We start from the raw sequence: 14,067 nt of genomic DNA, 5'->3' as shown, positions 1-14,067 counted from the left end.
ATGAAGTTCAGTTTTTTGTTGTTGTTGCTTCTGCTTCTGTTTTTGGGTTGTCATATCTAAGAAACCACTGCCAAACCCAAGGCCAGTTATTTGTGTCAGAAACAATTATCAACATTCCCATATTATACACTGTATTTAGCATTCATTGTAAAACCTACAGACCATGATCAGAGGGCTGGAGATGTTTGTAGAGCTTTCTAGACCCTAACCCAGGTTTAGAAACACTTTTCTAGTGGATAAGACACTTGACTGGGCATCAAGAGAACAGAATTTCAATTCTGAGGTCATCGAAACCTTTTACTCAGATGTTTCTTCTTGTTACTTTGATTTATTTCTACATTTTAAAAGTATTGCTTAATTATTTTATATACATATACTATAAAGATAGAAGTTGTCCATACATAAAAGTGTCCTTTGAGTCTTCAGTAGAAAACAGTTTATTCATTACATTACTCTTGTATTAGCCTACCTTTTCAGTGTGGCTTTGGAAAAATTAGCAAAGATATTTTAAAGCTCTTATAGATAATGAAGTTTAAACTAACTCCCTTGGTATGATTTTGAAATCTTTTTTGAGAAACCTTAAAAGAAGTTAGATAATTATTACTAAAAACATCAGTCTAGCACTTTTTATAAGAAGCTTCTCCTTTGGCCACTTTACTAATGATTTCATATAAAAAAAAATTTAAGCAGTATTGCTTGTTTTATAATTTGCCTTATAAGCAGCACCAAATTGATCTCAGTTTTGACCAAAAGGAAAACGGTGTTTCTCTGTAACACATATTCAATGAAAGGATATGGAGAAGACACAAACTGTTGCTTGTATTTGAAGAAAATTTTCCTTAACTCTTTGTGTGATAAAATATATTTGGCATTGTCTAGACAGAATTATAATAAATATAACAATTTAAATAAGACAAAACATAAACTTCAAACCAGATGTGTGGCTATAATTCTGATGGTGCTTTCATTTAATCATAGTCTTAATTAAAACACTGCTGCTTTGAGGATTAAGTGTCCCTGACTATAATAATGACAGCTTTTCAAATGTTAATTATTATTTTTTAGAGTTGTCGGGAATATTAAAAGTGGACTTCAGACTCTGGTAGCATAACTACAGAAAGTGCTTATTTTCAAGCCTCCTGTTTCCCCCACGTAGAGGGTAAAAGTCGTCTGATCAAGTGGCGCAGACTCCCCACCCTGCTCCCCTGTTCCCACTTCCCACCACCAAAAGGGCTGTTTACTGTAAAGGTCTAAAAGCATTCATTTGAAAATGGTCTGATTTTTTTACTTAATGGGGTATTGTAATTGTGTATATTCTTAAGCTAATTTTAATATGAGGCTTCTTTTAAAAAGCATGTGATGCAAAATTTGACATGCATGAATATAACTTAGGCCAAATATGCATGTGACAGTTTGAAGCACATATCATGTGTCATTGTTCGTAAAGTCTGGGAGCATATCCTGTGTAAACCCCTGTTTTTATTTATGCCACATATTTATTCTAATTAACAAGACTTCAAAGGGAACTGATGGTCAAGTACCAATTATTTTTCATTCTCTTTGTTAGTGGTTCTGTAAAGACTAAATAAATAGTGTTGCCTTTCTTTGGTTCCGCACTTAATCGTGGTTTAAAAAGGAGGAATGAAAAAAACTAATCATTGTTAAGCACCTGTTGCATAAGGTGTTTTATGGTTCTCATCATATTTATCACAGCAGTCATTTAAAGAGATATATATTCCCATTTTTCAGTTCAGAAACTGACTCCCAGAGGTTGATGTAATTTGCCGTAGATACACGGTCAGTTGTGTTGTGAGTTGGGATTCCAACCAAGCCTTTCCTAATCCTACCGCATTTGACATGACAGGGTCTCTATGCTAAACTCTTAGCCCGCTTACCTTTCCTCATCCACTAATTTCTCACAGTTACCATTGTGTTCCAGCTGCCCTCTGAATACTTTAGTGGAGAGGGGACTTATGAAAGGGAAGAGTTGGTGCTGAACTGTGCCTGAAAGGCCTTATCTCTTTCTCTGTTTTAAAAAATATTGTCTGTTGCAAGTTGGAACCTTAAAGATCTTCTATATTCCTTCCTTTGTTTTCACTCTCTTTTGAAACTTCCTGCTGTTTTAATACATTACATTCTACTACACTTAGCATATTTTACTTTGTACCTACTGGTACATCTTCTACTCTTAGGAAATGAAATTATGTAACCAGTTATGATTTGGGGGTTTTATTTTTGCTCTAGCTGCCAAAAAGTCCAGAATTAAATTTTGTGCTTGGGCTTTTAAATTTCCTCTCTTAGTGCTTTGTACATATTTTTGTTTTCACTGAACACTGTATTGCAATTATTTATGTGTGCTTTATTCATCTTTGTATCCCCTAGCAGAGTGATACCCTAGAAAGTACTCAATAAATATTTAATGAATGAAGATTTATGACATAATTTACCCCTGCCCTCTCTGGTCATTACTCAGAGGCCCTAAACCAGGGTACTGCTATTGGGGTAATTCTTTTGTTGTTGTTTTTTAATGGCTAGACTCTGAGTGCCTGGATCTGGGGCTGTTTGGAGGACAGGAGGCAGCCATAAGGATTCTGCCTAGTTGCAAAGACCACGGGGCTTGGCTGGACTAGGCAAGAATTTACCCAAAGCATATGAAATCAGCCGTAACCCAAAATAGGAAGTAGGAAGTGAATCTAAGAAGTGAAGCCAGAGATGAGAGCTGGAGTGCTGCCAAGGGAGTGGGCTGGAACCATAGTCAAGAAAGTAAGATGTGATCAGAAACTGGGAGGTTTGAGAACAGGCTAGGAAGCAGAAAGAGCTTGAAAGGATGTGGTTCTGGATGGGAGCCGTCAACACTTAGGGAGTGGGACTAATCTTTAAGGTGCTAAGGGTTGGTCAGAGAGCTTTGTGAGGGCAGAAACTCTACTCATTTTTTTTTTTTTTTTTTTTTTGCTGCGTACCTCTAACAAGTATTTGATACAATAAAAGATAGGTTAAAGTAAGAATGAACAAATGAATGAGTCAGTGGAACAAATCTGTTTTCAGGTCATGTCACTTATCCACATCCTTTATATCTATTCTCTCCATTTTCTTTGCCACCATACAAGTTCATATCTCATTATTTCTCAAGCAAACCAAGGGAGTCCCCAATTCCAATTCATATTACAGATGCAGTAGGATTAGTCCTTAAATTTTTTTTTTTCAGTTTGTTGAAACAAAAACAAAAACGGTTCACCCATCCCTCCCCAACCTTGGTTGGCTGGTTGTTTTATTCCACATACAAGAGAGATGGGATAATTATATCCAAGCTATATATGTATTAATAGTTTCTGTTATAAGAAATCTCAAATTTTTTTTTTTTTTTAGCATAGGCAGGAAATAAATAAAATATCCTTCATTGCAATTTATTTATTTTTATATTCTTGTAATGCCTGTCACCACTATTAATCAACAACTACGTGATTCTCAAAAGTACTGTGGTTTTGTTTTCTTGAACTCTAAGGATCTATAAGAAAGGTTTTATTGGTATTCATCATTGTCACCATTTTGGTATTAATGAAGCTTTTACTACTTATTATGTAAAGTTTTTCAAATATAGTAAATTTAGTTCATTATTTTAAAACTGTGTCAAGTGAAAATACACTGATTTTCGTAGCCCCCGTAATTGGTGTCTTTAATGTTGAAGGTAGCTTTTGTGCATAGACAGCATACTTACAGCTATTTGCACTTTGTTAGACTTGTATATTGTGAAATACAGGTTTTTCTAATGCCTTTCAATTCAATTTATACTAGTTATAAATATAGTAATTTTTGTATAAAAATGAGAGCAATCTTTTCACTTATTGATATTTCTTAATTCATCCCTTTTCCAGATTTAATTCTTCTACAACACATAGTACACCTATGTAATGAAATAAATTTATAAACCTAATTACATTCTTTATTGTTTAATAGACATTGATAATTCCAGTTATAGTTCAGTATACTGATTTTTTAAAAAACACCCACAAATCTAACAAGTGAATCCTTTGATATACTTAAGCAACTCTTGTGAATTAAGTAAATTTTATTTATAAATGTAGTAAATCATCCTGACTATTTCAGAGGACTTAAAAAGCAAAGCATACATACAGAGTAGCTGATGATATCAATACTTGTTGATACACCTGGAAAAATTCAGCATATATAAAGTATCAATGCAACATTTGTTTCTTCAGTCCCATCTAAGACTCACTGAAGTAAAGGATATTAGGGATTCAGTATATAGTGATTAGGTCATTGGTTGTAGTTCCTGAACCTAGGATGATTCTGTGCAAGCTGTTTTAACAAACTGGGCCCCTTATCATCAGGTTTTGCCTGCTGCCGTGTCAGTAGGAGACAGCACCAGTACCACCACCACCACCGCCTCACATAGACACACACAACCTGCCCCCACCTTTTAATCCAGTGAATCATCAGGCATCTACTGGGCATCTTTTAGGTTGTATTCTTTCTAATATATGTTTTTATCTTTCATAACTTTTAATCACTTTGTTTCAGTGAATAGAGTCTCCCTTTACTATCTGACGTGATTCTTCCTTCTCTTTATGATCATTGACTCCTTGGTCAGAGAGCCAGATACGTACCCTTCTAGCTGTATTTTGTCATTTTTAACAAAAACCACATTTCTAATTCATACTATGTGTTGATACAATATATATGACTAAGAAAACAAAATTAACACTGATATTATGTAGTGACATGTGACTAGAAGATGAGTATATCTTCTTAAAACCGTATTTTATATTACAACTCAATACATAATACATATTAGTATTTTTTGTGTCAAGTCACATTTAAAAGAACAGCAACAACACTTATTGAGCATTTACTACATGCTAGGCATTGTTCTAAATGCATTGCATGAATTAACTTACAATCTGCGCATTCAGTTGTAACAAATAACACAAAGATCTATGTACCCTTCATCTTTTACCCCTTGGCGGCATCTTCTTTAGCTATAGTGTAGGGTTACTGAACACTACATATTTAACTAACATTTTTACAAATTTCCCCCTGTCTGGGTGGCTCAGTTGGTTGGAGCATTGTCCTGGGCACAAGAACGTTGTGGGTTCGAGTCGCAGTCAGGGCACATACCTAGGTTGTGGATTCAATCCCTGATCGGGAAGAGTATGGGAGGCGGCTGATCAGTGTTTCTCTCTCACATCACTGTTTCTTTCCCTTCTCTCTGAAATCAATAAAAACATATCCTCGGGTGAGAATTTAAAAAAAAATTTTTCCCCCAAATTTGGTAAATATATTTTTTACAAATTTGGTTCAGTATATTTCCAGTATCAACAACATAACTTTTGCATATAGGGAGAAGTTGTTATTTCATTGGTGAGGGTGCATGACTAAGGGAGAGATAGGGAGCAGCCAGCCGGGAGTACCTGTTTTTTATTCCAAATGTAACAGGGGCAGTTTCAAAAATGACTTTACCAAGTCATATTATTTCTCATGAGAGAGTAATACTGTTTCTTGGAGTCACTGAAATAGTTTGCATATTTACAAATAAATGGCTAGATTAAGTAAGTATTGGCTATATTCCTGTTACAGTGGCTTTCTTGTCTGTCAGACTAAGATTTGTATTACAGTGGATGTTAGCATTGTCTGCTTTCATGTATCCTACCTAAATCAAAGTTTAAAGAATGTATGTTCTTTGTGTATTTCTAAAATTCTTGCTATATTCAAAAGGAAGATAGCTTTTAAATATTCCCTAACATCATTTAGTCTTCTCTGCTAGCTCCAATTTAGGTTTAATGAGATTTGTTAAGAAATTTGTATGAATTTATCCTCCATTCCCATTGCCTTTCAGAACTTCTATACTCGAATGTATGATCTGTCTGTGGAGGGCTTTTGTTTTAAGTGTAACTCCTGAAATTGAGTATTTTCCATATTTGGTGTGACTTACTCAGACACTTAATTGCTCTTTTCTAACAATAAATTTTTAAGGATAAGAATATATAAGTTTTTAAAGGCACATTAATCAGTATTAAACAAAATGTTTATTAGATTTTTGATTGGGGTATTTGACTCTTCATCTTTTATTTATTTTTTAAAATATATGTTTTTATTGATTTTTGGGGGGTGGGGAGAAAGAGAGAAACATCGATGTGAGAGAGAAACATCAATAGGTTGTCTTTCGCACACATCTCGACAGGACCAAACCCGCAACCTGGTCATGTGCCCTGACTGAGAATTGAACTGGCGACCTTTCAGTGCATGGAACAGTGCTCAACCAACTGAGACACACGTGCCAGGGCTGGATCTTCATTTTTAAAAATAATGTTTTTGTTATATGATAAACAGCACTTTACTTTCATAGGAGTTTTCTTGGTTACCATTCTACAGAATTTACTCAGAATATGTTAATAGTGCTGGGGCTTCCCTGCTCCCCTTAAGTAAATAACTTCATTATAAAGATTTTTATACCTTTTTTTATAATCACTCAGATTTGGGGGAGAATAGAAAAAGAAGTACACAGAAACTATAGGCTGTTTTTCTAGGACTGGGGATGGAGAATTTCTACATTTTAATAATGTAGCTAAGACTAGTTGGCCTTTTCTGTTTGGCATATTGTTTTATTGTAAATTTAATGTTATTGTTATTACATATTACATTATTATAGCTAAACCATTTCACAGTTTTGTCACTGAGTAGGGGGGCGATTGAATCTTGAAAATATTTCTTTGACTTTGCTTAAAACCTGATTATTTTCAGATCAGACTATGGATGATACATTTTAGCTTTTTTTTTTTTTTTTAAACTGGGGGTACAGTTCTGCCCCTCCTTTTCCACCTACCCAGTCCCAGTTGTCATCACATAGGCTTGCTCTATTCAAACAGCCTCTCACCAGTCATCCTGATGTTACCTCTTAACCAAGTCATTGTACACAGTGCTGCTTTCCATTAGTCTTCAGAAAAAGCCTCTTTCATCATGTCACTTCCTTTGCTAAAAAGTCTTAAAAGCCTCTTCATTGCTTGGATCATAGAAAGCCCTAAGTGGGTGGTGGCTATTTTAAATTATTACTTCAGTCCCCTATTCATTTATTTCTTCTCTGAAGGCCCCTAACCTTTATTATCTTCACATAGTTAATCCTTGATTTTGCACAATACTATTCTCAGTTTCATCTTGTGTGAAAAGCATGAGTTTCCTAAATTGAAGAATATCAATCATACTTTTAAAGAAGTGGAGTTAAAATATTGCAGTGAATTGTATTATATTTGATGCATATTAATTATCAAGGTTTTTGTTTTCTAAATTTTCTTTCATACTTGCCACAAACACTCAATGTATTATTGGACTATTATTTTCAACATTATATACCCACTGAATGCACAATGTAAAGTTGGGAAAGGTAGCTCACATGCTTGCACCATGTCTCTTTTTTCTTACAGTTTAGTCTGTGTCTGCACTTAAAACCAAATCTGTAACAGTTATGTCAAAGAAATTGAGGTATACTTCTGTGCTAAAAGAAAACAAAACAAAGCAAAATTATCTTTAATGGCTAGATAATTGAGTCGATTTTCTTATAAAATATAAAACATTGCTCTGTGCTCAGCACAGTTCTTTAATTATTCCCACAACAAACTTAAGAAATAGAGAATTTCCCAAGTTTTCTAAGAAACTGGATGCAAGATCACAGAGCTCATAAACAATACTTCTCTTCGTAGACTGGCTGATTGTAGAGCTTCTGCATTCTGTGTCGTGATGAGGTTTCCATCATCACTGACATGCTCCTGTAGAGGTAGTTTAGGAAAATGAAACTTAATTTTAAAAGTGGATAAAGCATTGAAATTATTAGCAATAAGTTATGACATAGTGCTAATAAACACTTGTCAGTAGAAATGTTGTATCTGCTATTTTGAAAACTTTTAAACATAGAGGGAAGTTAAAATAATAGAACAGCTAAGACCATATATATACCCTTCACCTGGACTCACCAGTAGTGAACATTTTTCTACATTTCCTTCCCCTTCTCTTCCCTTCCCTCCCCATTATCACACCTAAGAAATTTGACATTAATTCAATAAAATTATCTAATGCTTATTCCTCATTTCCCAAGTTATTTCAAAAATGTCTTTTATAGCTGATTTTTAAAATGTTCTTCTCCAATCCAGTATTCAGTCAAGGTTTATTTTTTGTATTTAATTGTTATATCTTGTCAAGCTCTTTTAATGTTTTTGTATTGTTTTGTTTTATTTTTTATTGCCTTTGAAAACTTTTTTGAAGAGTCCAGGCCAGTTTTTAGAGTGTTGCACATCCTGGGTTTGTCTGATTGTTTTCTCATTACTAGGTTTACTTGACTTTATGTTAAGCATTCTGGACAATAATACCACATTTGTGATGTATGGCTTCTGATTGTACTATATCCAAAGGTATCTAATGCCAGCTTTACATTTCTGATCTATTAACTTGTAATTTGTAGCAACAGAGACTTAATTGTTTGAATTCTTTCTTCATTTTTCAAATAGACGACAACTGAACGACCTTTCATTCAGAAGCTTTTTCGTCCTGTGGCTACAGATGGACAGTTGCACACATTAGGAGATCTCCTCAAAGAAGTTTGTCCTTCTGCAATTGCTCCTGAAGGTAATATAATTAGCAACAGTAAAACATTTCTTTCATTTCTTTGTTACTGAGGTAATGTAAGCGTTTGCATTTATATCCAAAGGTATCTAATAACTTTTACTAGTTACTTCAGGAAGATATTTTCATTACCTTGTAGGGAAGAACCTTTTGAAACCAAAGCACTTAATATTTACTTTATTATTTTATAAATTATTGACACTAACAAAATAAGGAATTGACTCTTCTTTGGCAAAATAAAATACACTGTTCTTAAATTATCCTCTTATCACATATTTGGTGTCCTGGTTCTCTCTCATTTGTAAATTCAGTTCTGGTAAATATTGTGGTAAATACTGTTTTTAATCATCCACTGTGTTTCTTCATTCTAAAGGAATAAGAGGTAGTAAAATAAAATATCTTACCTTTGTTTTTCTTAATCAAATATGCTTGCCTTTCCTGGCATTCCTGTGTGTATCTAGCACTTCTAAGTCACACAAAGGTTCAGTTTGGCGGGGGGAAGGGGCATCTAAAATACCAACAGAACCAGTACCAGGAAAGATTGATTTTAAAAAAAAATCGCCTGGCCGGATGTTGCTCAGCGGTTGAGCATCCACCTAGGATCCAGGTGATTGGGGTTCAATTCCCGGTCAGGGCACATGCCCGGGTTGTGGGCTCGATCCCCAGTCGGGGGCATGCAGGGGGCGGCCGATCAATGACTCTCTCATCATTGATGTTTCTATCTCTCTTTATCTCCCTCTTCTTTCCTCTCTCTGAAATCAGTAAAGATATATTTTAAAAAATATATATCATTGACCACTATTCAGAATTATTGAAATTGAACAGACTTTATTGGTTTAAGAGTTTATAAATACATTATTAGGTCTTGCTGTCATTGTACTCTACTAGACCACATAGTCAAGGTTTTTGATGGTGCCTTACATGTTCTCATATTTCTAATGCTGGTGTTGTTTACTCAAAATTACAGTTACTGAATTTTTTCTTTGTGTCATTAACCTGAAACATTATTTATGATCATTAAGTCATAGCATAATTAACATTAAGTTGATTATAATACTATCTTCAAATCTTAATCTGTTTTGTTGCTGTGTAATTTTAGTTTTCAGTAAGAGTTTCAATTAAATAATTTCCTGGGAGTTTAATTATTTTTAATAAATTTATTGAGTAGTCATCACTGCAGTCTAGTTTCAGAACATTCCTATCACATCAATAGTTCCATTGTGCTTGTTTGCAGCTAATCTGTGCTCCCACTGCCAATTGTAGACAACTATTCGTCTGCTTGTTGTCTGCAGTTTGCCTGTTTTGGATATTTCACATAAATGGAGTCATACAAAATGGAAACTTGTTTTTTTCACTTAGCATAATGTTTTTGGTTTCATCCAATTTGTAGCATATTCAGTAGTTTCTTTTTATTGCTGAATAGTAGTCCATTGGGTATATATATTATATTTTATTCATTCACCAATTGATAGGCACTTGGATTGTTTCCACCTTTTCACTTTTATGAATAATGCTCCTATGAACATACATAGATCACTGTGTGGACCTATGTTTTCATTTTTCTTGGGTAGATAGATCCCTAGGAGTGGAATGGTTGGGTAGTATGGTAGTTTGTGTTACACTTTTTAAGAACTGCTAAACTTTCCCAAAGTGGCTGCCCATTTTACAGTCCTGCCAGCAATATATGCAGGTTCCAGTTTCTTCACATTCTCACAAACATATACTTTTTGTGTTATTACAGCCATCCTAGTGCTTGTGTAGTGGTATCTCATGGTGGTTTTAGTTTTTATTTTCCTAATGATTAATGATGTTGAGTGTGTTTTCATGTGCTTATTATTATTCCTGGATATATTCAAATGCTTTTCTCAAATTTTTATAGATTATTTGTCTTCTTATTAGTGAGTTTTGATAGTTATTTATATATTCTGGATGTATATCAGACATGATTTACAATTTTCTCCTATTATGGGTCTTGTGTTTTTTTTCTTTAGAAGAGTAAAGTATTTAAGTTTGATGAAGATTTTTATGTATTGTATTCAGTTAGTAATTTAAAAATTATCTAATAGATAATAATACATTTATATATTCTAAAATCAAAATGTATTTACAGGAATTTAGAGAAAAGTTCTTTTACAACTTTTATTCGCCAATTCCTAACCCAGTTCCCCTCTGCAAAGATAACCAGTATTGCCATTTTTCTGTATATTCTTACAGGGGTAATTAAATAGGCTTTTTTAATTTTTGAAGTCAAGTTACAGAAATTTTGACTGGGCTATTCTCAGTAACTGGTATTGATTTAGGAATACTTACTGTTCCAGTTTGTGTGTTCCATGCTGTAAGAGTTTATTTTTAAAAAACAAACAAAAACTATTTCATGTCTGTTTTGCTACTTTCTTGAAGATTTGAGAATATAGACTAGTTTTTCCATTTGAAGTATAATTAAGAGATTAATCATTTTTATTGCTAACAGAGATGGGACATGGGCCTCCTACCTACCCCCACTGCAAACATTGGCTTTCAATTATTCATTTGTCTGCACTGTATTTTTTTCTCTTGAGTAATTTGTAGTATTTTAAAGAACATTGTAAAAAAAAATGCCTTTATCAATTAAGAGTAATTGAAATTTAAGCTATAGCTTGATATTCAAATGGCTACCTTATTTTTATTTTCTTAGATTTTTTTGACAATCTGCCTTCAAAACATTGTGTCATTTAAAATAATACTTCTTTATAAGATCCTTCACTATTGAGTGAGAATATTAAAATGAAACTCAACTTTGGAAGAAAACTGTTATACTGTAATGATCTATCCCCCAACCAGCAGCACACTTATCAACAAATACACAGAATGATGCAAGGAAACTTCCTAGGGAAGAACAGGAAGAAATTGGCTGGATGTTAGTTTTGTGTTTGATATCTTTAAAGAATCTTAGAGTTACTTGGTCATTCTTTTTATTTTAGATGATTTGCTAGAAGTCTCTTAGCTACTTAATTGCAGAACTAGGTTTAGAACTCAGATCTTTAACTCCTGGTTCATTGGTTTTTTCCACTTTACTGTGCTACCATTTATTTTCGTTTTCACATTTTCAACCCTTTTGTTTAGTTTAAATTAACATTCTGAAATGTTTGCCTTATCTTCTTTATTTTATGTTTTGTGTTTAGTATCTAATCTCATCTACGTGCTGTTCTCTTTTATAGTATTTCCAGGTGTGATCTTAGGAACCTGAACGTCTATATTTATTTTGTTCATTTTGTTATTTTAGAGTTCCTGTATATGATTCTGACCACTCTTGTTGAATTTATTAAAATGGTGGCTGTGCCATGAAGGCATTTACTTGAAAAGCGGTCACGTGCTTTGGGCTGGCAGAATACACCTTTGTGCTCTTTCGCCACCCTGCACCCAGATCACAGTACATGCAAGGCGAGCGTGGCCCTGCGTAAGAACCGCACACACATTTGTGAGGCCTTTTAGTCTTTTAAAGATTCTTTATTCTCTTCTAAATTTTTTAGCATGTCCTATATTTACATATATTTCTAAAGAATATACAGGGTGACCTCCCATGTATTTTTTTTGAAGGGGGTGTGGTGAGGTAGCCACTCATAACTTTAATCCACAAACCTGCCTTTTAGGTGTTATTCAGATGCTGTTGGTGGATATCTTTGTGCGACAGTGTTCTTTCCACCCAAATTGTCACGTACTTATATTGATGGGGACGCGCACGCTCGCGCGCGCGCACACACACACACCCCCCATATACAGACATCATTGAAATGCTATAAATAGCACTTAAACGCTTGAGGTTCTTTTGATTGTACCTTTCCTACCAGGAGGATGCCACATTTCTAACACGAGTATCTGGAAAAACTTTTATTTGCCTCTTTCTTTTGTCGCCTCATATTGGAAAATAACTGTCATTTCAGGACCTGTGGGAAATATTCAAAACAGGTCACTATTTCAGTTAAGAATTGTTTACTGTCTGGTTCAGTATGCCTGTGGCAGTGTCAAACATGAAGCATTTTGAAACATCTGCACCCAACTTAGGCTGAAAGCGAGACTTTAAGATTGGGTGTGTTTGGATAAGAACTGGCTGTCACCACATGATAGAGAAAGTACTGCATAAAACTTATGTGGCACCATTGTCTACTACTCCTTAAAAGAAGTGATTCATGCATGAAGAATTTTATCTTTATTTCATCACATGAAGGTAGAATTACTAAGAATTATGAAGACGTGTTTTAGGTCATTGTTCTTGTGGAGTAACTAATTATGCTTTGTGTGTTTCTTTTTGTTGTTTTATAAGTGGCTAGAGGAGTTATCCAAGTTAGAGGTAACAGGAAGTAATCAAAGGTGAGCTCAGGTAAATTTTTTCTGTGGTGTCAGCTTTAGTTAAAATGACTCAGAGCTAAGCTTCTGTACCAGACGTGAAGTGAAATATTTTTTTTCTTCACTAAAAACAACATACCAAAATAAAACCAACAAAAGTTAAGACCCATAGCTTTTATTCTTTTACTCGGGAGAACGCAGAACACCTAAAGCTTTGCCCAATCATTTCATTTCCCAGTTTTCTAATTGTAATGTATAAAAACCTAGTAGGTTAGGCTCAGGAGAATAAAAGTGTCTATCTGTGCTTTATAAACTTATTTCAAAGGTCCAGTTGATGAGTTCTCTGTGACAGGCTGTTTTAATCCTGAATTCATATGGATATTTTACAAATGGAGCATATGTGTAAGGAAAAGCTTACATTCCATGGCAAATTAGTAAGTATTCCTGCATCTCTCTTTCCAACAAGTGCAATCCTGTAGCCACTTGCCTTTTTTCATTTCCATTTCTGTCCTGCTTCCTGGGACCTTATTTACTTTGAGTCCCTTCCTAACCATTTTTAATTTTTGGTTTCCAGTTGATGTTGTAGATTTCATTATTCATCATTAAATTTCTTTGTGTCAACTGTCTTCTGGCACTGGGGATAATAAGATGTGTAAGACATAGTCCCTACATTTAAGAAACTTTGGTCCATTTGGAGTGGACAGAAAGATGTACAGATTGGTATGTACAGGACTAGAGATATGCAGAGAATAGTAGGAAGCATCTAGAATTCCTGTTTTATCCATTCTGGAGTAGATAGTGAAGACTGAGATAAGTCCTAAAAGGTGAGCAGAAATTAGATGAAAAGGAGGGGCTAGATCATATACCACATGACCACTGTAGAGGTAGAATCCTTCACCAGCTATCCAGGGGCTAGTTAAGGGGTACTATTTGGTCAAAAATGTCCCTATTCTATTTGCTGAAGGACTAGCCATAGTTTTCTACTTATCTCATAAATATGCAGAAATTTTTCAGTGAGGTCAGAAATGTGGGAAAAGTACTGAGGAACTAAGGGACTTAAGTTTTATCTATTTTTTTGCTTAATTAGTACATTGGAAGATAATTTTAACAGCTTTA

At 34.3% G+C, this 14,067-nt stretch overlaps 1 protein-coding gene across 8 annotated transcripts in view; it reads left to right on the top strand.

Moving 5' to 3' along the window:
• ATG5 (autophagy related 5) overlaps positions 1–14,067 on the top strand; it is a 97,552-nt gene that overhangs the window by 72,829 nt on the left and 10,656 nt on the right. For all 8 annotated transcript variants that reach the window (XM_081139697.1, XM_081139692.1, XM_081139695.1 and 5 more), the window contains one exon: positions 8,514–8,631. In XM_081139697.1, coding sequence (XP_080995823.1) covers positions 8,514–8,631 — 118 coding nt within the window. The remainder of the gene's footprint in view (positions 1–8,513; positions 8,632–14,067) is intronic.

This window comes from Miniopterus schreibersii (assembly GCF_964146895.1).
Source record: "Miniopterus schreibersii genome assembly, chromosome: 6".
Taxonomy (NCBI): domain Eukaryota; kingdom Metazoa; phylum Chordata; class Mammalia; order Chiroptera; family Miniopteridae; genus Miniopterus; species Miniopterus schreibersii.
The sequence above is the reverse complement of the archived record's forward strand: the minus strand, read 5'-3'. Positions and strand labels throughout refer to the sequence as shown.